General features: G+C 42.2%; 1 protein-coding gene across 1 annotated transcript in view; it reads right to left on the bottom strand.

Moving 5' to 3' along the window:
* AFAP1L1 (actin filament associated protein 1 like 1) overlaps positions 1–15,574 on the bottom strand; it is an 80,101-nt gene extending 64,527 nt beyond the window's left edge. The window contains exon 1 of the mRNA XM_027841795.1: positions 15,464–15,574. Within this exon, the coding sequence (XP_027697596.1) occupies positions 15,464–15,479 (16 nt within the window). The 5' untranslated portion in view covers positions 15,480–15,574. The remainder of the gene's footprint in view (positions 1–15,463) is intronic.
* Positions 15,575–25,263: the final 9,689 nt, after the last annotated feature.

Here is a 25,263-nt window from a genome sequence, read left to right as displayed (position 1 = left end):
ACACACACACACACACACACACACACACACACACACACACACACACAGCCTGGGATCATAATAGAAAGGTCCTTGGGGGGCAGCTAGGTGGAGCAGTGGATAGAGCACCAGCCCCGGATTCAGGAGGACCTGAGTTCAAATCCAGCCTCAGACACATAACACTTACTAGCCATGTGACCCTGGGCAAGTCACTTAACCCCATTGCCTAACCCCAAAAAACAAAAACCGGAAAGGTTCTTGGAAGTCATTAAATCCTCATTTTATGGATGAGGAAAGAGAGGGAAGCCACTTGCTCTGTTAGAGCCATCATTTGGCCCCAGCTGCTTTGATTCCAGAGCCAAAGTGCTCTTTCCACTATTTTATCTTGGACAAATGCCTCTGCCCTCTGCACCCCTGTTTCTCCCTCTGTAAAACAGTACAATAGGACTAAATGATCCCTAAGTTCCCCTCACAGTGCTTAAATCCCAGGACCTTAGGACCTTAAGCTGCCTCAAAAGTTGATTGAGAGCATTTTGAGGTTGGGTGTGGCTGGCAGAAGCTGCCTAGCTAAGGGAGTGTCAGGCTAAGTGAGGTAGAGAAAAGGAGCCGACCCCCTCCCATCCTACCTCCCACCCTCCACAGCCCTGACAGATCAGTTTTCTTCTTAATTCGGGACCGTGCTAAAAAAAGCTAAGGGTTTGGCGGCTGCCACATTCCCAAGAGGAAGAATTGCTGAGGCAATGTTGCCGAGCATTCTGCCCTAACAGCTGAGGCCTGGAGCAGGAATAGCCCAGCCCTCCCTGACCCACTGTAGCCTTCCCTCCCACAAGGCCCATGGGCAAGGAGGTCAGAACTCTCTAAGTGGAATTTTAGACAGCAACACCAATCTATCCTGGGACCCTCTCAGACTACCATGGGCCTTCCTGTTTACTCAAACAGATTTCCCAGCAGTAAACTGAAAGAAAGAGAACTAGATTCTGTATTGGAGCTCCTGAGTTCAAATCCCACCTGTGGGACTTAACTATCTGCAGTTCTGGGCAAGTCACTTCTCTAGGTGACATGTTAAAATGAAGGGGTTGGAATTAGAAAATATCTAAGGTCCCTTCTACCTCCAAATATTATGAAATACCTCAGACATAACAACTGGGGAGGGAGAGGTAGAAGAATAGGACAGAAACAAGCTCACATTAGCTTCCTTAACTACTATGGTCTTCACTTGTTCAGGACTGCTTAAAACCATATTAATTGGAAGGAGAAAGTAGTACAACAGTTTGGAAAAGCCTTGGGCCTGGAGTCAAGAAACTTCTATTTGACTTCTAGTTCTGCCATTGATTTAGATATATAGCCATGGAGCAGATCATGCTACTTCTCTGGATCTGTTTCCTTATCTGTAAAATGGGAATAACAATATTTACAATGCCTTTTCTTAAAGCTACATTAAGGGTCAAATGCCACAGCTTAGGTCAAGAACTGCATAAACTCAAGAGTTTTATTTTTTTTTTGACTGAACCTGAGATTTAATTGGTATGGAATTCCAGGTGAAGAAACTTCCTGTACTGCCTCTCAGCAATGAAATGTTTGTCCAGTGAGTCCCCGTGTAAGGCTCTCACTTGGGCATGCTACTGCCCACTTCTGGGTCTTGGTTTCTTAATACGTACTATGAGAATAATAATCCCTGCCTGACCTCCTCTCTTAGAGTAGTTGTAAGGACTGAATGAGATGGGGGATTTGAATATTCTCGGAGGCAGAAAAAGCCCCATACGCATGAGCTATTACTATTACGGGGATCAGATTTATAGATGGAATGGACCTCAGAGATCATTGGTCTAAACTCTTCATTTAGTAAGTATCATAGCTACAAATGATAATTCGATAATGACTCATATCTCCTTAATACTTGAAAGTCTACAAAGCACTTTCCTCACAACAACCTTGTGAAGTAAAATCAAGTCTTATTAATCCCATGTTATAGGTGAGGAAGCTAGGTATCAGTAACATTAAGAGATTTGTCAACAGTTGCCCAAATAGCAAGCATCAGAGCCAGGATTCAAACCCAGACCTCCTGACTTCAAATCTAGCATTCTTTTTTCCTGTATGAGCAGAAATGAACTTCTATTTCCAGGAAAATTATGGCAGGATTGGTCCATTCAGAAGAGAAGACTGGTTCCCCAGCATCAGGGCACACAATCTTTCCTGCAATAGACTAAGTCTGAAGGAGAAGGAAAGCCAAAAGAGGTAGGGTTGATGGACTGTGACAGGGCAGAGGGAGGTGGAAAAGCTCCTCTTGGCTTTTCTGAAGTAAGAGTCCAGAAATTGCTCAGTTCTGCAAAGTCAAGGAAGTTCAGCCTACCTCTTAGGGGACACACTGAAACTCCTCACCTGCATCTATAGAAGTATGATGGGGGAGGTAGCCAGTAACTCACTTGATAGGTATAGGGTGGCTTAAAGAAAGGTGAACTGGGAATCAGGAGACCTGAGGTCTAATCCTAGCTCCATCGCCACCTTGCTGTGTGACCATGGGCATGTCACTGCCCTCTCTCTGAACCCCAATTTGTCTATCTGACAAATGAAGGCACTGGACTCTTCTCGATCTATCGATCTACAGTTCTGTGATGCAGCATATGTAAGTAGACCATCAACAATGTTTTTACAGAGTCTACTCTGCGACATCCTACAGAGACTCCCAGCTCTGTAATTCATGATGGAGTATTGAGGAGATGATCACTCATCCTTCAAAAAGGTCAATCCAGTGCTAGACTTAGACTGGGGATGGTTCCTAAGGAAACACTGAATAATCTCTGGGATCGCTGCTGCAAAGACAGTGGGTGCCCCAGCCTACCAGGAAAGCAACATGAAGTGGAAATCTAGGTACAGTTGGACAAATTTAGCCTTGGTGAGGAAGATGGCATCTAATCCTTTGAGACCAGAGGGAAAGAGGTGAGGATGTGTGCAGCTATTGAGATAATTTGATATTGGAAGCAGAAGAAGCCCATCAGATCTTTTCAATAAAGTAAAAGGTAACTAGGAGGAAAACCCAGCAAAAAGGTGCTGTTTGCTTCTGAAAATATTATGAAGATCTGGTCTAGTTATTAATAAAATTTTAAGAATTCAGACAGTCATTCATTTAGTAATAAATTAAATGGCACCCTGTTGTTGGAAGAGAAAACTGGGCACTCTGAATTATTAGGTTCTTTTGTCAGTTCATTAAATGTTATTTAAATAATTACATAATAATAGCATCTACCTCCCAGTTTTGTTGTGAGGGTAAAATGAGATAATATTTGTAGAGTATTTTGCAATCCTCAAAGAACTACATAAATGCTAGACATACTGGAGTTTAATAAAGAGGCAGTGTGGTGTAATAGATAAAGAGCCAGACTTGGAAGCAGGAAGACCTGGGGTGAAGTTCTGCCTCTAACACATACTGTCTGTGTGACCCTGGACAAGACCCTTGGGTGACTCTCTTAAGACTATAGGTATAGGTATTACAGTAACAGCAACACTGTGTCATGAACAACTGTGAATGACTTAGCTCTACTCAGTAATACCACGATCCAAAACAATCCCAAAAGTCTCATAATTGAAAATGCTATCCAACATCCACAGATGTGGATACCATGGAGTCTGAATGGAGAACAAAGCATACTGTTTTCACTTTCTTGGGTTTGTTTGTTTTTTTCTTCTTTCACAACATGAATGTCTCCCACTGTATCGGGGGCATCTCTCGTCGTCCTGATCTATATCTGGCCACTGGATCCAAATGGCTCCAGAGGACAGGGTGAGGCTGGTGACTTTGCACAGCCCTCCCTCACTTAAATCCAATTCGCTTACATGTCATGGCATCACCTACCTGATGTCATTGTCCTCTTCAAGAATGAAGGATAAACAACAACAATGTGGAAATGTTTTACATGATTGCAAGTGTATAGCCTATATTAGAATGCTTGCTGTCTTGGGGAGGAGGAGGTGGGGAGAAGGGAGAGGGGAGGGGGGAAAGGAGAAAAATTGGGACTCAAAATCTCATAAAAAATGAATGTTGAAAACTATCTTTACATGTAATTGGAAAAAAAAATACCATTACATAAAAAAGAAGACTACAGGTGCTGGTCTGCTTTGGTAAAGGGAGTTCCTTCTAGGCCATCAAGGACTTCCCTATATCAATGAAATCACAAATCCACTATCTATCCCTACAGCCTACTAACACTACAGTATATCATTTCCTTAAAAGAAAAAAAAGCCCTAGGGATTTCCTTTCATTTACACTTCTTAAACTCAGGATCCTTATCCATAAAATGAGAAGGTTGGGCTAGGTGGCCTATAGATATCTTCCGACTCTCAGTCTGTGACCTGTGACCTCTGGAATGTATCCTAGTATAGGCTCTACCCCCACCCCCAACTTGCAGAGTGACTTTAGACAAACCCTCAATTTCCTTATATGCAAAATGGGGGAAAAGGTGTGAAGGTTTGGATTCCATGATCTCTAAGGTCCCTTCCCCCTCTGATATGCTATGTTCTAGGTCCTAAGCTCTTTCCAGCTTGAGACAACAACGTTCCATGCTCCATGTTCTAAACACCTTCCCAGTTCTGACAATCTATTCTCTAAGAATCCCTTCTCAGCCCTGACATTCTATGTTTTTTGTTCCATGTTCCAAGGTCCCTTTAAGTCCTCAGGTTCTATGTTCTGAGGCCTCTTCCCATTCTGTCATTCTGTGTTCCAAGATCCTTTCTCCCTATGACATTCTATGGTCACTTCTAGCTTTGACATTCTATGTTCTAAGGTCCCTTCCAGTTTGAAAATGCTAAGCGTCTATGTTCCTGGCCCACCAAACACAAAGAAGAGTATGTGCTGAGAAGAGGAATAAGTGTCTGAGCAGCAGAAAGAACTGTGGTGACAGAGGACGAAGTTCAGGAACTGGGAATGTCCAGCATTAAAACAAAACATTGGCTAGCCAACAAACCTGACATCTAAACAGGAGACTTCCCTTTCAGAAAAAAATCTATTAAAAGCACTGTGGTGTCATGGAGAGAACGTTGGCCTGGAAATCAGAAGACCTGGATTTGTACCGCAGGCCCAACACTTACTAGTTGTGTGATCCTGAGTAGTTGCCTCAGTTTCCTTATTTTAAAAAAAATGAGAAAATACCTGCCCTCTCTAACTCCAGGAGTTGCTGTGAGGAAAATGTTTTATAAACCTGAACTTGCTACAGATTCAATCAATAAGCTAGAATTTATTAAATGCTGACTATGTGCCAGGCACCATCCTATATACTGGGGATACAAAGAAAAAATCAAGACAGTCACTGACCCCCCCAAGAACCCTAAATTCTACAATCTCCAGAAATGGGAGTTGTAATTAATCACTTCCATAGGGCACATTATTTTTTCTGTGTGTGGTTTAAATTAGGTTACAATGAATACAGTGCTAAAATTCACTTTTCCAATCTGCAAGAGCTAGAGAGAGGCAAGGAAGATGCCCATAACTCAGGAGAAACTCTGAAAGTAGAAACAAATATTTTGAACCTCAGGGTTAGGGAGGGAGACCATGAGCAGTAGCAGAGTTACTTGGTTTTGAATCTATTTCACCAATTCTTCTCCTTGCCTCCTCTTGAAGATGCAGACCAGGGAGCAGAGAACAAACACCCAAGTGTCTGGAAGCCTCCCTAAGCAGGAGTCTGGACTTTGAGTTTTGAAAAAACCTGAGTTCTGGTCCTGGCCCTGTCACTGTGTGAACTTGGGTAAGAGCCTTCCCTTTGGTGAGTCTCAGGCTCTTCAATAAAATATGGTCAACTGATTGAGTGAATGATCATGAATGAATGAATAAGGGGCATGCCCTTTCAGGTCTACCACTCCCTGAATCTTTAAGGGTATGCAATAGGCTTTGTTTATTTCTGGTTGAATCTGGACTATCTGAGGAAGGAAGAGATGAAGGAAATTGAATTGCTGAACTGGAGAGTATAAAGACCTATAGTTCAGTCCAGATCTCCCCCTCTTCTCTCTTCTCTTTAGGGTAATAGAAAGAAAACTAGACTTGGAGGCAGCACAAAAGCCTGAGGTTCAAATTCTTTACTAAATGTGATTTCTATCCTCTAGAAACCTCAGTTTTTTCCTCCATAAAATGGGGGCAAAACTTACTCCCTAAGGTTGGTGTGAGAAAAATATTATGTATATGTGAGTTCTTCTTTTTCATTCCTCCTCTTTTTCTTCCCCTCCTTCTCCCCCTTCAAAAATACTCAATTAAGAGTCAAAAGCCTGGGTTTAATCCAAACTCTGCTACCCACTACTTGTGGGACTTAGAGCAAGGCATTGAATGTCTCAGGGCCTCAGTTTCCTTTTCTGTAAAATGAAGGGATCCCATCAGATAATCTCTAAGTTCCTGCCCACCTCTGAAGCCTATGATCCTAAGGGCTCTGTCCTGTCCTTCCCTTCCCCCACTTTCCCATTTCCATCTCCCTGTCCTACTCCTTGTCATCATTTACTCCCTTCATATTTTTTTCCCTCCCCCCATCTCACTTTTAAGTCTGACAAAGAATTAGCAAGTGATAACTGCTTTTGCAAACAGCACAGCTGGATTCCCAGGGCTGATCCAGGAAGGGAGAGCCCATACTACCCCCCTCCCCCCACCCCTCATTTCCTTCTGGCCTCTCCCTTTTACTCCACTCCATCACAGAGCCAACAGTATGTGGAAGGGAGGATAAAGCATGGGGGTGGGGTGGGGGTGTGTGGGGGGGAAACATTGCTCTGTCAAGAGCTGTAAGCCACAAAGGCACAAAGGAACTAGCCTGAACACTGGTTTTCGAGTCAAGGGACCAGGATTTCAAATCCTGGCTCTGTTCCTTACTACCTGGGTGACCTTGGGCCAGTCACTTCCTGTCTCTGGAGAAGTTTCCTCCTCTATAAAAAGAAGTGGGGGGAGGGTTGGTTGAACTAGATCAAGGGTTCTGAGCCTGGACTCTGTGCATTTGTTTATTTTTAAAATATATTTTGTTAACTATATTTCAACATAATCTGTTTCTTTTGTAATACTATGCATTTTATCTTATGCATTTAAACACATTATTCTGAGAAGGCGTCCCTAGGCTTCACCAGGCTGCCAAAGGGGTCCAGGACACAAAAAAAGGTTAAGATCTTCCGGACTAGATAGATGATCCCCCAATTCCCTTTCAGGAATATGATCTGAGCTCTCACAAGGCAGTGCCAGGGGCTGCCTGGAATTTGAAGCTCTGCTACTTTTGGAGTAAATAAATGTCTTTTTCATCAATATCCATCCCCCAGTGTACTTTGCAGCACATCCCTTTTGGGCCCCCAGCATTACTTCTGGACCAAGAGGAAGGATAGTTGTGGGGGAATGGTGAGGCAAGTTGGGGATGGTAGTCTTTTTTAAGAAGTACTAGGAAGGATCATAGGGTGTAGGTATAGAAGTAACCTTGGAGATGACCTAGTCCAGAAAGATGAAGTGCTCTGTCCAAGGTCACAGAGCTCATAAAAGGGGCAAAGCTGGGATTCCTCCCCAGGCCTTGATGACTGCCTCAATCCTTTGCAGCTCAGAAGTTAAAGGTCTATGAATCTGCATAAACTCACACAACAAATTGGTAGCAGAACCAAGACTAAAACCCAGATTGACTCATCAGCCTTTTGCTTTTGTTGTCCCACCCTAACAGATTATAAAATAGACCACCCCTAGTCTACCTAGCCAAGCTTATCTACACATAGTGGCCAGGGCGACAGACCTGATTTCAGGAAGGCGGTTCAAATCTGACCTCAGATGCTAGTCTTGTGACCCTGTGTGGGGCATGGCCTGTTTCCTCATTTATAAAAAATGAGGCAATTAGACAACCTTTAGGGTTCCTTCTAACTATAGATTCTAAAATCTATTATTGTTATAATTGAAGACTGATAAAACCCTCTTATTTTAACTTCCTCCAAGCAACATCACTAGATACTTATGGAAAACCTACTTCTTCAGCCCAAGACTACTTCTCCAACAGCCTTCAATTATCGGTCAATTAGGGGCAGCTAGGTGGCGCAGTGGATAGAGCAGTGGCCCTGGAGTCAGGAGGACCTGAGTTCAAATGCAGCCTCAGACACTTGACATTCACTAGCTGTGTGACCCTGGGTAAGTCACTTAGCCCCAATTGCCTCACTGAGGAAAAAAACAAGCACCTTGACTTATCTATTAAATGAAATGCTAATTTTCATGCTTTACAAAGAGCTTCTATGTCCTTTCATTTGGCCCTCAAAATATACCTGTAAAAAAAAAATATATATATATATATATACTTGTGAGGGAGGTAGAATGGGGTTAAGAGTATAGAGTAGATACCCTCTGAAGTCTTTTCCACTTTTGAGATTCTGTTTCTTTGACAATAAAGGACATATTCCAACATCTTATTTAGTGTATGGATCTCCTGTATAGGAGCCTTAACGTGGAGTAAGTCAGTCATCTCTTGAATACTCCTGGTGTTGGGGAGCTTACTACTACCTCAAAGAACAGCCATTAGGAAGTTTTACCTTATATCACTTAAGTCTGCCTCCCTATAACTTCCACCCATTTATCTCTTATCTCAGAGGCAAAACCAAGGGGCATGATATAAGAGAATGGTAGACTTGAAGTAAGACGACCTGGGTTCAAATCCTGGCTCCACTAACCTAATAAGTCTGAGTTTCAGTTTCCTCATCTTTAGAACCAGATGATAGCTTAAGTTCTCTTCCAGCTCTAAATCCTATGATCTTAAATCTAGTCCCTTTTTTCCAGGACAACCCTTCAGATCTTCAAACCCTCCCACCCCCACCCAGTCTTCTTTTCTCCAGACTAAACATCCCCAGTTCATTCATCTGACACTCAACTGGCAAGATTTCAAATGCCCTCCCCATCCTTGTCCCTACCTCTGAGCACACACACCAGTTTGTTCATGGGCCTTCTAAAAATGTAGCACAGAGCTAGATATAGTACTTCAAATAAAGTCCAAACCAGACAAGAAAAAAAAGGAGAGGGGGAGGGGAGGGTCTGATCTCCCTTATTCTGGAAACTGGTGATTTTGACACAGCCTCAGTTTAGAGATGGGGAGAAATGAAGGAACCTGCCCAAAGTCAAAGGCCTTGCTCTACCCCAGGTCCTCTGGCTCCCAGCCAAGGACTTTCCTATTACATCATACCATCCATTTTTTAAGAATGGAGCTTTCTTCAGAGCAGAAAAACTGTATAAATAGAAGCCTGTGATCCCTTTGCTGACCCCTCACCTCTTCCAGCGGCCATTGTCCTCCAGCCCACATGTCCCCAGAGCAAACTCATCCCTCATCCTTATGCTAACAATCCAAAGCTCTACTTAGATGACTAAGAGCTCTCATTTGGAGATTGTTAACATATCAGAATGGCATTCTTGAAACTGAAAAGGGGAGAAATGTGCACTTACTTCTTTCTTCACAGAAGTAGGCAAGCATACTGGATTTGAAGTTAAACTTTCAATTTTAGTTCTTTTGTTGTTGTTCTGTCATGTCCAACTCTTTGTGACCCCATTTTGGGGTTTTCTTGGCAAATATACTGGAGTAGTTTGCCACTTTCTTTTCCACGTCATTTTACAGATGAGGAAACTGAGGCAAACAGGGTTAAGTGACTTGTCAGGGTCACACAGCTTGTAAGTGTCTGAGGCTGAATTTGAGCTCAGGTCTTCCTGGCTCCAGGCCCAGTAACTCTAGCCACTGTTCCACCTAGCTGTCCATCTACTAACTACTTGTGTGACTTTGGCCAAGACCTAGTTCTGGGGGTGGGGGATAGGGGTAGGGAGTTGTGACAAAGCATAGCAACTGGAGTGTTAGATTTACAGTCAGGAAGAACTGGGTTCAGATTTTGCTTCTAGCAAGCGTTCTGAGCTTCAGGCAAATCTGTAAGATTTCAGTTAAAAGGGTGTATCTGAGCTGATGGAAGGAGTTCCCTCAATGCCAATATTGCTGAACCTTAACATGTTACTGTAACCCTGGGAAAGTCATACCTGCCCTTTCTAGCCCTTAAGTTTCTTCATTTATAAAATCGGGAAGATGGAAAAGAGTTCATATCTAAGCTTCCTTCTAGCTCTAAGTGCTGGGATTTCCGCACTTCATTTTAAACTGTGTTGGTAATCATTTAAATTATTAGTTAGGGAAGTTCAATCTCCCCTAACTGACAATAATTTCTCAGTAACAACTGACTTAATTATATTTCTTCCTACATTAAGTATATTCTCTAGAGTTCTGTGAGGCTACTAATTGTTGTTGTTGTTTGGCCTTTGTTCTTGAAGAGAACCATGACATCAGGGAGGTGATGCCATGACATGCAAGTGAATTGGATTTAAGGGAGGGAGGGCAGTGCAAAGTCACCAGCCTCACCCTCTCCTCTGGTCCAGTGGCCAGATATAGATCAAGACAACTACAGATGGCCCAGGATGCAGTGGCCTTTTCAAGCTAAGGTCTTTAACAGGTTATAATCACTGAATGGGCATTGGTACTACTAGAATGAGAACTCGATAGGAAACAGGACTTTGCCTTTGAGTTCTGGATCTGTCTCTGTCCAGTGGTTTGACTGTGGCTTGTTGGTCACTTCCCTTCTCTGGGCTTTTGTCTCCTCAACCATAAAAAGAGATGCTGTATTATACGAACACTATCTCCTTTCTCTTCCTGCTTCCCCAAATCCAGGACCCAAGACCCGTTCATTCTTCCTCCAACATAACCTTTCAAACCCATCCCTATCTCTACACTCACATTGACCAATGCCCAAACACAGGTTCTCATTCCTATTTGGTTGGATTGCTCTAACAGCCTAACTGGTCTTCCTCCTCCAGTCACTCTCCCTCCAATGGACACTGCACAAAGCTGCTAGTTACCTCCAAACAAACAAATACACAAAGCTCACATCCCTAAACTCACTCAAAAGAAAAAGAAAAAAAAAGGCTCTCCACTGCCTTTGGAATGAAGTTCTCAAAGCATGATATGCATTATTTCATTTGATCTTCCTAGAAGCCTTGTGAGGTAGGTAGTGTGGTTATTATCCCCATTTTATAGATGATAAAGCTATAAAGTTTTATACATGATACAGTTACACAACTGTAAAGGGAAGTGATCTGCCTAGCACATGGCTAGTGAGTGGCAAAGGGAGAGGATGGATTCAAGACCACCTTTGCCAAATTGATGTCTAGCGTTCTTTCACTACAACCCCATTTCCTTTCATAATTCTTAATTGCTAGAGAAGAGTTAGCACCCAGTAATCACCTCCCCAGCTGTGAGATTCATAAGAACTGAAGGAGAAATCATTCAGGAAATAACTTACCAATATTTTAAGAATCTATGATTTCACTGATTTGAGACCTTACTCTGATACATACCACAATTAACAATCTATTTCTGGCTTAGAAAAAGGTCTTTAAAAACTTGTTTTGCTAAAATATTCAAGCTAAGGACAACATAGTTTCTGGAAAGATGAAACCTTTCCAGATTGGTAAGATGAGGCAGGGTGTAAGGTCCCCTGTCTTAGCCTTTGGAAAGCCGGGGTCATCTCCTGTCAAAATTTAGTATCCGAACAGTACTTTGGTGGAAGTCAAAGAATAATATGATGAGATTTTACAGATGATCACACCATTGAACTAAGTGGTAAAAGCATTCACTCCATGTTAATAGAACCAAAGACCTAGTCAGTTAGGCAAGCTTTAAGTGCCTACCAGTGTGAGGCACTGTGCTAAGCAGGGGTAGAGGTGGAGTAGGGGGACAAAGAAAGGCAAAAAACAATCTCTGCCCTCAAGAAGCTCACAGTCTAATGGGGGAAACAACATGCAAATGATTATGTATAAACAAGATATGTTGGATCTGTATAAAGATATGTACAAATAGGATATATTGGAAATAATGAAGAGGGGAGATGCTAGCATTAATGGAGATCAGGAAAGGCTTTTTGTAGATAGAATTTCAGTTGGTACTTGAAGGAAGCTAGGGAAGCCAGGAGGTGGAGATGAGGGAGAGTATTCTACACAGGAGGGACAACCAGTGAAGAAATCATACTAATAATAACAACAATATCAACAGCAATAACTCAAATGTGTATAGTGCTTTAAGGTTTGCAAAATGCTTTATTAATATTACCTCATTTGATCCTCACAACAACCCTGGGAGGTAGGAGTTATTATTATCCTCATTTTACAAATGAGGAAACTGAGGCTGATAAAGGTTAAATAACTTGTGACTGAGGTGAAAAAGCTAAGTGTCTCATTCAAGAAACAAGGAGGGCAGTGTCACGGCATTGTAGAGTCTGTGGAGTGGGGGAAAGTAAGGTATGAGAAGACTGGAAAGGTACAAGTTGTGAAGGGCTTTCAAAGGCAAACAGAAGATTTTATGTTTGATCCTGGAGGTGATAGGGTGCACCTGGAGTCTATTGTATAGGGAGGTGACACGGCTAAATCCAAACTTTAGGAAGTTTAATTTGACAGGTGAGTGGAGGCTGGACTAGGGAAAGATTTTGACAGGGACATCAACTAGCAGGCTAATGTAGTCCAAATGTATGGTGATGAGGGCCTGCACCAGGGTGGTGAGAGGGCTAGAAGAACAGGATTTGGCAACAGATTGGATATTGGTGGGGAGGTGGATTGTGAAAGTTGAGGTTGACACCTAGGCTGAGAACCTAAATGGGAGGATGGTGGTGCCTCAAAAGTAACAGGAAAGTTTGGAAGGGGGGAGGATTTGTGGGGAAAGATAATGAGTTCAGTTATAGAAATACTGAGTTTAAGATGTTTATAGGACATCTAGTTTGGGAAGGTATTTGGAGTTGCAAATTTGGAGGTTAAGACAGGTTAGAGCTGGATGAGTGGATTTGAAAATCATCAGTATATAGATGATCATTGAAACCATGGGAGCTGATGAGATCACCAAGGGAAATAGTATAGAGGAAGAGAAGAGAGGCCCAGGACAGAGCCACCTAACAATAACCTCATATTTTTATAATACTAATTACTGTTTGGAAAGTACTTTTTCCCCAGCTCTCCTGCAAAGTAATCAGTGCAGGTATCACTGTTTTATCTCAAGTGCCTAGCATGTAGTAGGTGCTTAATAAATGCTTATTAACAACTTGACTGTAAAGAGGGCAAAGGAATTAGAATCATCCTGAGATCACCTTGTCTAATCCCCTCATTTTAGGGATGAAGAAACTGAGTCAGTTCTACTACAGGGAAGTACCTTGCCCCAAGAACAACTATCTATTTAGTGTCAAAAGCAGAATTTGAACCTAGATATTTTTATTCTAATTTTAAGATACTTTCCTCTACATTAGGCTAATTATCCATAAATAGTACTATTAGAATGTCAGAACATAAAACGGACCTTTTATCTGGAAAAAAAATCTTAGAGATCATCTAAGTCATACTTTTCATTTCTAGACGAGACCACTTATATATTGAGAGATAAAATTATTTATCCAAAATCAGAATTAGTAGCAGAGACCAGGGTTTGAGAAGCCAAGACTCCAGGGTTCTTTTGAATAAATCAGGCCTCATTCTTGAAGTGATAATCACGTTTCCATTAGCAGTAGCCTTTATGCATGTGTAGAAAGATTATTTATTCCCTTTGGGCTAATTTAGTCTAAATTTAAACATTGGGAACTGGAAAAGCAGAAAAGCATGTACTTTATTTTTTAGAGTCTAGAAAAAGAAAAAGAACTGGAAGAGGAAGGTTTGGGAGGTGTTAGCTGCATAACCCCTTATTTTGTCTCATATTAATCTATCCTCATTCAGTCTATTAAAAATTATAAGATCATACATCTGGATTTGGAAGGAACCTCAGAGGTCATCCAATCCCACCTTCATTCTTCAGATAAGGATGTCAATGTAAAATGATTTGCCCAAGATCACACAGTTAGGAAACATTTATAGGCCTGCAGGATTTGAAGCCAGATCCTAGACTTTAGAAAGAGCAGCTAGTTGGTACCATGAAAAGACAGCCAGGCCTGGAGTCAGGAAGACCTGAATTAAATCCAGCCTCAACACTTACTAGCTGTGTGACCTTAGGTAAGTCACTGAACCCTGTTTGCCTCAATTTCCTCATCTGTAAAATGAGCTGAGGAAGGAAATGGCAAACCACTCCAGTTATCTTTGCCAAGAAAACCGAAAATGGGTTTGTGAAGAGTCTGACAGGACTGAAAAAACTGATTAACAACAACCCCACTCCAAGGCCAAGGCTCTTTCCATTGTTCACATAGCAGTACTATTAACACCCCCTGCTCCAGCTACAGAAGTCATTTCAGCTCATGCCTTTCAGGAGGCAACAGGTCATTCCCAGAGACCAAACACCTCAGGGCTCAGCACCAGCACAACAGTTTATGGCCCCTCCCCTTCAAACCTCTAATAATAACAGCTTATATGCATATAACGATCAACAAGTATTTCTCAGGTGTGCCAGGTATTGTGCTAAGTACTAGAATACAAAGAAAACTATTAAGCCACCCCAGTTCTCAAAGAGTAATAGTCAGTTAAGAAGCTCATAGTCTATCTCAGTCCTCAGTAGTTTACAATGCACCTTTCTCACTGGTGTGAGTTGGGAGGACTGGTGTTATTTATTCCCATTCTATATATAAAGAAACAGGCTCAAGAAGGTGATTTTAAGGTGCACACACGATTAATCAAAACCAGAACCAAACCCTGGTTGGGAGTCGGTGCAGTGAACTTTCCACTCCAACGTTTCTCTAACTCCTGAACAAACCCATTTTGGCCTGAAAACACAAGTTACCTGACCCTCCAGAACCTTGGGTACGTCCCGGGCAGGTATAACCCAGAACAGGGGAGGGTTAGAGTAGAAAAAAGGAGGGAGAACGGAAGCGAGAAGGGAGGGGGAAGAAGGGAGGGAGGGAATGAGGCAGGATGTGAGGGGAATAGGGAAGAAGGGGAGCAGGGAGGGAATGAGGCAGAGGGTCAAGTGTAGGGTTTGTGGAGAAGAGAGGGAAGGGGAAGAAAGGAATATAGGGGAAGGGGAGGAGGAGGAGGGATGAAACAATGAGGAAGGGGAATATGCAAAAGGTGAGTGTAGTGAACTGGGGAGAAAGGAATAGGGAACAGCGGGGGCACTGGTGTAAAAGAGAGGGGCAGAGTAGTGAGGGAGGGCTGGGGAGTAGGAAGTGGCCAGGGACGCCTTGGAATTTCCAGGGACCAGATCCCGCTGAGACGGTAAAGTGAGAAGGGGAAATGAAGGGGTGCGGGGTTCTGGGACACTAAGAGGGTGCCGATTCAGAGGCGTTGAGAAGGTGCGGGGTTTAGGGGCGCCTTTGACTTCCGACACACTCTTCAATACTGCTCAGGGGGCAGGGAGGCGTGAGGGCACCCAGTGTCGCTTCTCTGTTGGCTATGGCTCCTGCCCCCAGCATCCCCAGTTTCCCCCATGCAGCCCTTTCTCCCGGTCTCCCTAGGACCACAAAACAAGTGCAAGGGTTTTCTCTCCCCTACCCCAAACACTCTTTTCCCCCCGCCCCCCGCAGCCGCACTCACCTCTGTTCTGTTCCATAGAACCAGCGCACTGAGCCCAGGCTAGGGGCGCAGACAGGCAGGCGGAGCTTAAACTGCAGCCCCAGCTTCGGGACGGGACGCACGGGAGCTGCCGCTTTCTAGTCGCCTCAGCTGAGGGTGGGACAGTCGCAGCAGGTCTGCAAGTGGCAGCCTCCAGTCCCCGCCGCCCCAAATATCCCCACCCCCCAGACAGGATGCACCGCCCAAACCCCCTGCTCCCGCCCAGTCTTACCCCAGGCTCGGCACCACCCGCGCCCTGGAGCTCACTCCTCCCCTCCACTCTGCTGTCCAGGGCGGGACCAACCTCCCTATCTGGATTCTCCCGATTGATCCTGGAGTGGGGGAAAGAGCTTTGCCAGGCAATGGGATAGACCGTTTGTGTTCGAATCCCGTCTCTGCTAGGTATGGCCACCTCCACCTTGACCTTGTCGAGGGATCTAAATCCAACGATTTGGAGCCGAAAGAAACCTTAGTGATTACTTAGTTTAATTAAGGTACTTGTTTTATCCTACAGATAAGGAAACCGAGACAAAGAATTAAAGTAACTTGTCTAAGGTCCCATGTAGCTCAAATCTGAACCCTGGTCTTTTACACTCTCTGGGCCTCAGTTTTCCTTATCTGGAAAATAAAGAAATTGGACCAGGTGATCTCTAAGATCATTTCCTGCTTTAACTTTTGTTGGTCAGTCAACTAGCATTCATTAAGCACCTACTTTGTTCTAGGCATTGATATCTTTTCCTTTTGTCTCTGTCTTTAGTCAGTCACCAAACATTTATTAAGCATCTAGGGGGAGCAATGTGATGTACCTGTGGAAAGGTAGTTTGGAGCCAGGAGGTAAAAGGCTTAAAATGCCAAACTGGGAGTTTGAAATTGATCCTAGAGGCAAAAGAAAGGCATTGCCGCTTGTTGAGAGAGGAAGTGATGTGACCAGATCTGCCCTTTAAGAATGTCACTTTAGCAATTGTGTGGAAGATGGATTGAAAAGAGAAAACTGAAGCAGGGAGACCAATTAGAAGGCTCTTGCAGTAGTCCAGATGAGAGCTGATGAAAACGTGATGGCTTTGTGAATGCAGAGAAACGGGTGGTTGGGAAAGCTACTGAGGAGTCTAAATTGACAACACCTTGCAAGTTTTTGAAGTGTGGAATGAGAGAGAGTGAAGAATCAAAGATGATGCTGAGCTGGAGATCTTGTCTGGAAGCATGGTGATATGCTGGACAGGAAATAGGGAAGGTGGTTTTCCCTGAGGAATGTCTCTCCCTTCTACAACCTTCAGGGGTTCTTCAATGCCTACAGGGTAAAATACAAACTTCTTAATCTGGCATTCAAGGCCCTACATAACAGCTCACACAATGATAAATTGTCAAGTCTACAGGAAATCATTAAGCAATTACCACGTGCCGGGCACTGTGCTAATGCTAAGTACTGGGGATATAAAGAAAAGCAAAACACAGAGACACACAAACAGTCCCTGCCTTTAAGAAGTTCACAATTGAATGGTAAGAGATAACATGCAACCAACTACATACAAACAAGATACAGCCAGGATAAATGGGAGATAATCAACAAAAGGAAGATATTAATCTTAAGGAGGATTGGGAAAGGCTTGATGCAGAAGATGAGATTTGAAAGAAGAAAACCAGGAAAGCTAAGAGAGAGCAGTGAGAAGGGGTAGAATTCCAGATATGGGGGACAACCAGAAAAAGATGCATGGAATTGGAAGGGGAAGTGTCATGTTTGAGGAAGAGTTAGAAGGCCAGTGTGAATGGATGGAAGTATTTGGAGGAGAAGGTGTAAGAATACTGGAAAAATAGGAAGAGATCTCACATTTATATAGCACTTTCCTCCAATAAAGCACTTCTCTGATGCTCTATTGTGTCAGGGAGCTAGATTCTCATTAAGCCTGAAGAGCACAAGGTCTGGCAAGTGCTGCTGAGCTGGGCAGGCTTCCAGTACAGGCTGGTAATGGACTTTCTATCTGCTGGCCAAAGAATAATTAGGATTGGAGAGCTGTCACCAGGTCTTGCCACAGGGGCGATGGCTTTTTCATCTAGAACAACCCTCAATGGCAGAGTTGTGACCTGTGCCAGTGGAGCTGAAGTGATAAATCCTTCAGATATTGGAGTATATAGCAGAGGGTCTGGAAGGTCCCTTACAACAGGCTGTGAGGGAGTTACTGAAAGTTTTATTATCCTCCTTTTACAGATGGGGAAAGGGAATATCAGAGAATTTGTGACTTACCTAGGGTCACAGAGTCTAGGACTCTCGTGCTAGGACTTGAATCCAAATAAATCTGCTACCTCCAGGATCAAAGGTGGACTTGCCACTGTGCTATTAGTGGCCTCACAAGCTTCAGTTTGCTAATAGATTAGAACAATGATAATGATGATAATGATGCTATTAGTGATGATGATGATGATGATGATGATGATGATGATGATGATGATGATGAACCTGAGTACTGAGTTGCCAAAATAAGCAGAGGATAGCAACTTTAGGTAGATCCTCTTTAGAAGATTTACTGAAGTACCTGAACCAGGATTGAACATGATAGGAAGTAGAGGAAACACTTTTGTTTTATTGTTGTTCAGTTATTTATCAATCTGTCTGACTCTTTGTGACCCCATTTTGGGTTTTCTTGGCAAAGATACTGGAATAGTTTACCATTTCCTTATCTATCTCATTTTACAAATGAGGAAACTGAGGCAAACAGGGTTAAATGACTTGCCCAGGGTCACACAGCCTAATAAGTGTCTGAAGCCAGATTTGAACTCTGGAAGATGAGCCTTCTTGGTTCCAGGCCCAATGTACTATCCACTGTGCCATCTAGCTGCCCTAGAGGAAACACCTACATTAATGCAATCATATCAATCTAAGTATTCAAGAATCCGTTAATTCTAACATAGGGTTTTAGGGTTTACAAAAAAAAATCCTTCACAATGACCCTGTTAAAGAGAGAATATAAGTTTTATTATTCACATTTTACAATGGAGAAAATTTAGGTCCAGAGAGGAAAAATAATTTGCCCAGGGTCACGTAGCTGGTAAATGTCACAAATAGGACTCCACTTGTTTGGTGCTTCTAGATTGTTCTCTTAGTTGAGTGAATGAGATTATCATTCCCTTGCTCAAAAACCTGTGAGGGTTCCCCATTACCTATAGGTATACAAACTCTTTAGTTTGACACTCAAAGCCCTCCCTCCATAATCCAAATATATCCTACTCTTCTAGATATATCTGTCACTGCTTCTTTTCATGTACTCCATGGTCATCAAGCTGGCCTATAATCAAGTGCTGTGCTGGCACCAGGTTGAATAGGCTCACAGGAGTAGACTGTTAAATTTTCAGTGTGAACATTTATACCTTAGGAATCAACAACTGCTGCAATGCATCTATTACTTTGATATATTATTTTGTTGATTGTCTAGATTTCAAAAAGTAATGGAAAAAATGTCCATCCAGATCAAGCTTAAAAATGTGTTGTGTCTACACTTTCTCCCCTGAGACCTGGTTATTAAACATTTACTAGCACAGTCTTACCTACACCATCAATCTCATACCCTATTGCAACTCCAAGTAGTTATGTAGGTCATCCCCCATGACTAGAATGCATTCTTGCCACATTTCTATCTTTAAACTTTTCTCTTCCTTAAAGCCCCAGCTTACCTGCCATCTCCTCCAGGAAGTCTTCCCTGATCCTCCTCAGATTGTCTCAGAGCACTTTGTCAATATATTGCTTTTGCTATAGTCACATTCTACTGTATCTCATTCACTTGTATACATGTCTTATCTCTCTGTTAGATCTCTTTAAGATCAGGGTTTCAGGCAGCTAGGTGGTGAAGTGGTCAGAGCTCCAGGCCTGGAGTCAGGAAGACTCATCTTCCTGAGTTCAAATTTAGTCTCAGATACTTTCTAGCTGTGTGACCCTGGGCAAGTCACTTAACCTTCTTTACCTCAGTTTTCTCATCTGTAAAATGAGCTGGAGAAGGAAATGGCAAACCACTCCAGCATCTTTGCCAAGAAAACCCCAAATGGGGTCACAGAAGACTTGAACAACAAAGATCAGGGTAATGTTGCCCTTCATCTTTACATCTCAAGTTCCTTCAACATAAGTTGTTGTTGTTCCTCCTTAATTCTCGAAGAGGACCATTGCAGCAAGGAGGTGATGCCATGACATGCAAGTGAATTGGATTTAAGTGACTGAGGGCTGTGCAAAGTCAGCAGCCTCACTTTCTCCTCTGAAGTCATCTGGGTCCAGAGGTGAGATCAGGACAACTGGAGATGGCCCTGGATGCAGTGGGAGACCTGGCCTTTTTAAGTTAAGGTCTTTAACTGGTCTCAGTTTGATTGAGGCGACACTTGTTCTGTAATTAGGGAAGCTATAAGGCAGAGAATGGTTTCTTAACCTAGTCCAAAAAAAAAAAAGTCAATCTGGGAGAGGAAGATCCTCAGGGTTTCTGGCCAAAACAGAAACAATTGCTATTTACATTCCCTCTGAGCCAATCAGAGCCCAAACAATGACAAGTATGATACCCTATGTGAACAGAGGAGAGAGAGAGAGAGAGAGAGAGAGAGAGAGAGAGAGAGAGAGAGAGAGAGGAGAGAGTGCTTGTGTGTGCACTGTGTTGCCCAACTAGCCATTTCCAGTTGGGTTCCGTCAACATAATAAGTGTTTAATAAATATTTGTTGAATTGATTATATTTTATTCATAGACACATTCTCTCATCTCTCAGTCCTAGAATCATAGCCTCTTAGAGTTAGAATCAAATCAAAGGTTGTCTGTGGGAAACAGGAATCCCCTCCAGTACATTCCCATCATGCAGTCATCCAGTCTTCATCTGATGACTTTGGATAATGGAGAAATCACTACCTCTCAAGGAAACCCATTCCATTTCCAGATAGCCTCACATCATGATGAAGAATCTCTTCATAGCAAGTCAAAGGTGGATAGTTTGCACATTGAGTAGTAGAGTATTGGTCTTGGAGTCAAGAAGACCTAAGTTCAAATGGAGCCTCAGACACTTAATACTTGTGTGACCCTGGGCAAGTTACTCAAGTACTCTGTGCCTCAATTTCTCCATCTGTGAAAATTCTTCCCAATGCTATATGCCTACAATTCCTATGTCTACAATCAGCCCCCCCCACTACCCCCTACAATATATACTTGGAAAATGAAATAATGAATGTAAACCTTCAAGTATACATGTCAGCTTCTATTATTGCTGTTGTTGTCAATGTTATTTCACACAGTGTTTCTCTTATGTGCCTTATTGCAGAGTTCCAGAATCTCAGACCTGGATGGGATCTCCGAGTCTATTTAGGCCAATGTATGCAGCAGCAGAAATCCCTTCTGCATCATCCAGGTTATACTCTAATGTTTGGGTCTCTAAACCAGCACCTAATACAGTGCATAGCATTTACTCAGTACTTAATACATGCTTACTGATTAATTGATTGATTGATTGACTAATCAGTTGAATGACTGGGAGTTTGGAGGTAGCCTGTGTTATTGTTTGAGCACCTTTTATTTTTTCATCTGACTTTTTTTCCCCAGGCTAAATATTTCTAACTATTTTCATGATGTAGTTTCTCACTTTGGGATAGAGAAGTTGCTTTATCAACAGATGAAGCCTTGTTCTATGTTTTGTGCTCACAGCCAGAGTTCCTATTTCTCATTGTTGATATTTATTTTGTTTGGTTCTCATTGTACCACTCTGCTCTTGTCCTGAGTGACTTTTAGGATGTTTAGTTTTGCCTCTTTGCAATTGGTAAAGGTTGGTTTACACTAAAATGCAATTAACCTCAAAATTAAAGCTGTTGTATTCTCCCAAGTTCATTATTTGCAACTTTAAATAACATTTTCCCATAGAAACAATGGTATGTGTGTAATGGGGGTATTAGTACAATCCCTCAGGTGGAAGAGGCTGGGGAACCTGCTTCTGGAAAAGTATGAAAGGACCATGGGGTGAGAGGGTCCAATGCCTCTCCCCAGTCCAGAAGTCATCAACAGCTAGTCCTCCCTCTCCTGTACCAGCAAATCCAGAAAACTGATTATTTCCTTTTTGAATGCATCCCAATTTTGGCTCCACAGCCAAAGGGCCAAAGAGGCTCCTCTTCATCATGTGGTTGGCAGACCAGAACCAGTCCCTCAGTGTCTTCACAGATTTCATTATACATTGTCAGGCCTTTCTAGAAGCAAGTTCCCTAGCCTCTTCCACATTGAGGACTGCATCAGTACCTCCATTCCATGAGATAGGCAAGTTCCCTTAATAGTGCCTACAAACCTCAAAACCTCCTACAATTAGTTTCCCTGTTATAGGATAGAAAAGATATTGCTGGACTAGCACTCATGTTAAAGAAATTTAGAGATCTTAGTGGACCACAGACCTAGAGGAGGTCAATTGTGTGACATTAACTGCTCCCAAAACTAATATGATCTTAGTCTGCATTGAAAAAGGCATAGAGGGAGATGGTAGTCCCACTACACTGTGGTCGGGCTCTCTCTGCATTACTAGTTCATTTCTGGGCACCATATTTTAGGAAGAATGTTAACAAGCAGGAGGACTAAAGGTCACTAAAATAGTGAGGAGACCAGAAACAATACCATATTGTGGTAGTCCCAAAATATTTCTGTTTTTTCAGGCCTACTTTTCTTTTTTTTTATGTATTTATTTGTTTTTATGTGTATTTATAATCTAGCCTTTCCATCACCCTCCCACTAAATTGTTCAGTAATAAAAAGAAGAAAACCTATATCATAAATATGCAGAGTCCAGCAAAACAAATCCCCACATTGGCCATGTACAAAATGTGCGTCTCTCTCTGCATTATGTTCTTCACCTTTCTGCCTGGAAGTGAGTGGAGCGTTCCATCTTTATTCTTTTGGACTTCCGGTTTATCTTTGCAGTGATCAGAGTTCTCAAGTCTTTCAAAGTTCTTTTTCTTGACTGTGTTGTCACTATGTAGATTGTTCTTTTTTTTCGGCTCACTTCTCTCTGCGTCAATTCATTGAGATCTTCTCAGTTTCCTCTGAAACTCCCCATTTCATCATTTCTTATGGCACAGTAATATTGCATTTTATTTATGTGCCATAATTTGTTTAGCCATTCCCCAATGGGAATATAGCTCCCTCATTTCCCATTTTTGTTTACTGCAAAAAGAATTGCTATCGGTATTTTTATACATATAGGTCCTTTTCTACTTTCTTAGCTTGGGGGTGGGGGGACAGATAGGCATAGTAGTGGTATAGCTGGATCAGAGGGCATGCACAATTTAGTAAATTTTTTAGCATAATTCCAGTTTTGGAAATTGTTTTCCAAAATAGCTGGACTAATTCAGAGTTCCACCAGCAGTACACCAGTGTGTCTATTTTCCCACAGCCCCTCCAATATTTATCATTCTCCTCTTTTGTTACCTCTGTCAGGCCTACTTTTTCTTGAGATAGGCTATCTCTACTCTAGACACTCCACCTTCTCCTCCCTGGAACCACTTCCCTTTTCTGACTTTGGCTGAGAGTCTTCTTTGCTACAAACTTCCATTTCTCCTGCAACTTTTTGATCTTAGTGTATTTCTATCTATGATATCCAAATAAACCTGAATAAGATCCCAGACTTTCCCATAAATCCCCATCCTCTGTGGTTTAGCTATTGCTCCAGGAAATGGGCTGCCCAAGGCTGCCCTGGTATATAGTTGTATGTAGTTGGTATATAGACTATAGTTGTACAGACGCTGAGTGGGGCACCAGTTTTCCTGGACCCAACGTAGCAAGGTTAGTGTGCTTTTCTACTAGAGGAGATTAAACCTCAGCTGTAACCCTCAATAGTTAAGAGGAGTGATGGGTGAACTAGGGGCACAAAGACCCAGAAATAATCTCTCTTTTGGACCATTAATAAACTCCCTTCTGTCTCAAGCCATATTGAAATCCCAGATCTTCCTGTGTATCCTGTATCCTGGCCCCTTCTAGATTCTGGCTGAATCCCTTCTTCCACTTCTTCATGCCCTTGGCTGTCTACAGTTTAGCTTTCCCTTCTGAGTTAAATCTTGTTGAACAAAGAACCCCTTGTCTTGCATTCCTGCCCCATCTCTTTCTTCTTCTCCATCTAAAATGTAAGCCTGAAATTGAACACATTTATCTATGTGAGGCCTTTCCTTAGTGTGGGTACTGTCCATACTGATGCAGATTGTAACCCCTCTGTAACTTAGTAGATCAAAGTTTGGGCTTCACTAGGGGTCCCTGGATAGATTTTAGGGAGAGTGTGAACTAAAATGTTTTTTTTAAGTATTTCATAGTCATATTTCAATATAATTGTTTTACTCTGTAAAGTGTAATTTATGTACTTAAAAACATTATCCTATCCTAAGAAGGCATCCATAGGCTTCACCAGACTGTCCAAGGGGTCCATGGCATACAAAAGGTATGCCTACTACATGGGTAGTAGATGGTCTTCAAGAGTTTCTTATAGACTAAAAACCAAAAATTTCATTGCCCTATGAACAACCTAATGATGATTTTCTACTAAATTAGCTATACCTGGATCCCATATGCAAGCCCATCACCAGGCCCATCTTGAGAGAACCTGGCAAAAATGCTACCCAGCTGGCATAGTCATCAACAAACTAGAGTCAATGCTAGGTCATGAGGAGACACCAGAAAAGGAATTCAGTAGTGATGCTTTTATAATTGCAACCTAAGATCTCTAAGGTAACTTTCTTCAAAGAATCCCTTCATTTCCACTTCACCAGCCACCTCCTCTTTCTTGATTAAAATTTGGTCTGTAATAATACCTCCTTGCTTCCTTTTGGACATCTTCCATGTTTTCAAAAGATGAGACAAGATAATCAGAGGTCAACCTGTTTCTCCTTCTGTTTTAATTGTTCATTCTGTTTTTTTCATTAATGAAATCATCTTCCTTTGAATGTCCATAGCACTTTGTGCCTCTTATGGAGTTATTTTATATTCTAGCATGTAAGTTGATCAATCATAAACAAACATTTATTAAGTCTTTACCATGTGCAGATTGTTGGGGGACATACAAAATATAGAAAATACAGGGTTCTTACCCCCAAGGAGTTCGCTAGCAAGTACAGGGATAAAACACATACAGAAATAATTATAATATACAATATCATTTGATAAGTATATTAGAAAGTTATAAAACAAAGTGCTATGTGACATTGCGGAATTAGAAAGGGTTTCCTGGAGGAATTATTGATGTTTATATCTTATCCTTTCCCACTAAACTATGAGCTCAAGATGTTCTGTACATGTTTATTGAATGAATGAATAAATGATACCCAGTGAGGCAGATCCACTAGGTATACTCAAATGAACAATATAGATTTCAAATGAAAACCTATGCCAACATCTTCAATCACTCCAAAACTCCCCCTCATCTTTGGGAACAAACAAAGGAGGTTTGTGTCAAATGTTAGTAAATATCAGTGCTACAATAATGGCCAGGGCAGGGATTATAATGCCTAAATCTTACAGTTGGGGACACTGAGGTCAGAAAGAAATTACTAAGGTAACACAGCTGTTTTGGCAGAGTGGGGGTTAGAGAGAGAAGCATAAATCTTAGGATCTCAGAGTTAAAAGGGAACTTATAGGTTACCTGGTACAATTGTCATCCACTGTGGACTAAAACTTCTGGATGGCAGCATTTCTTTCTTTCTTTCTTTTTCTTTCTTTCTCTCTCTTTTTTCTTTTCCTTCCTTCCTTTCTCTTCCTTCCTTCCTTCTTTCCTTCCTTCCTTCCTTCCTTCCTTCCTTCCTTCCTTCCTTCCTTC

The sequence above is a fragment of the Vombatus ursinus genome, unplaced genomic scaffold (assembly GCF_900497805.2).
Source record: "Vombatus ursinus unplaced genomic scaffold, bare-nosed wombat genome assembly UNPS02014863.1, whole genome shotgun sequence".
Lineage (NCBI taxonomy): Eukaryota > Metazoa > Chordata > Mammalia > Diprotodontia > Vombatidae > Vombatus > Vombatus ursinus.
Note: the sequence above shows the minus strand (reverse complement) of the source record. Positions and strands in the feature narration are given on the sequence as shown.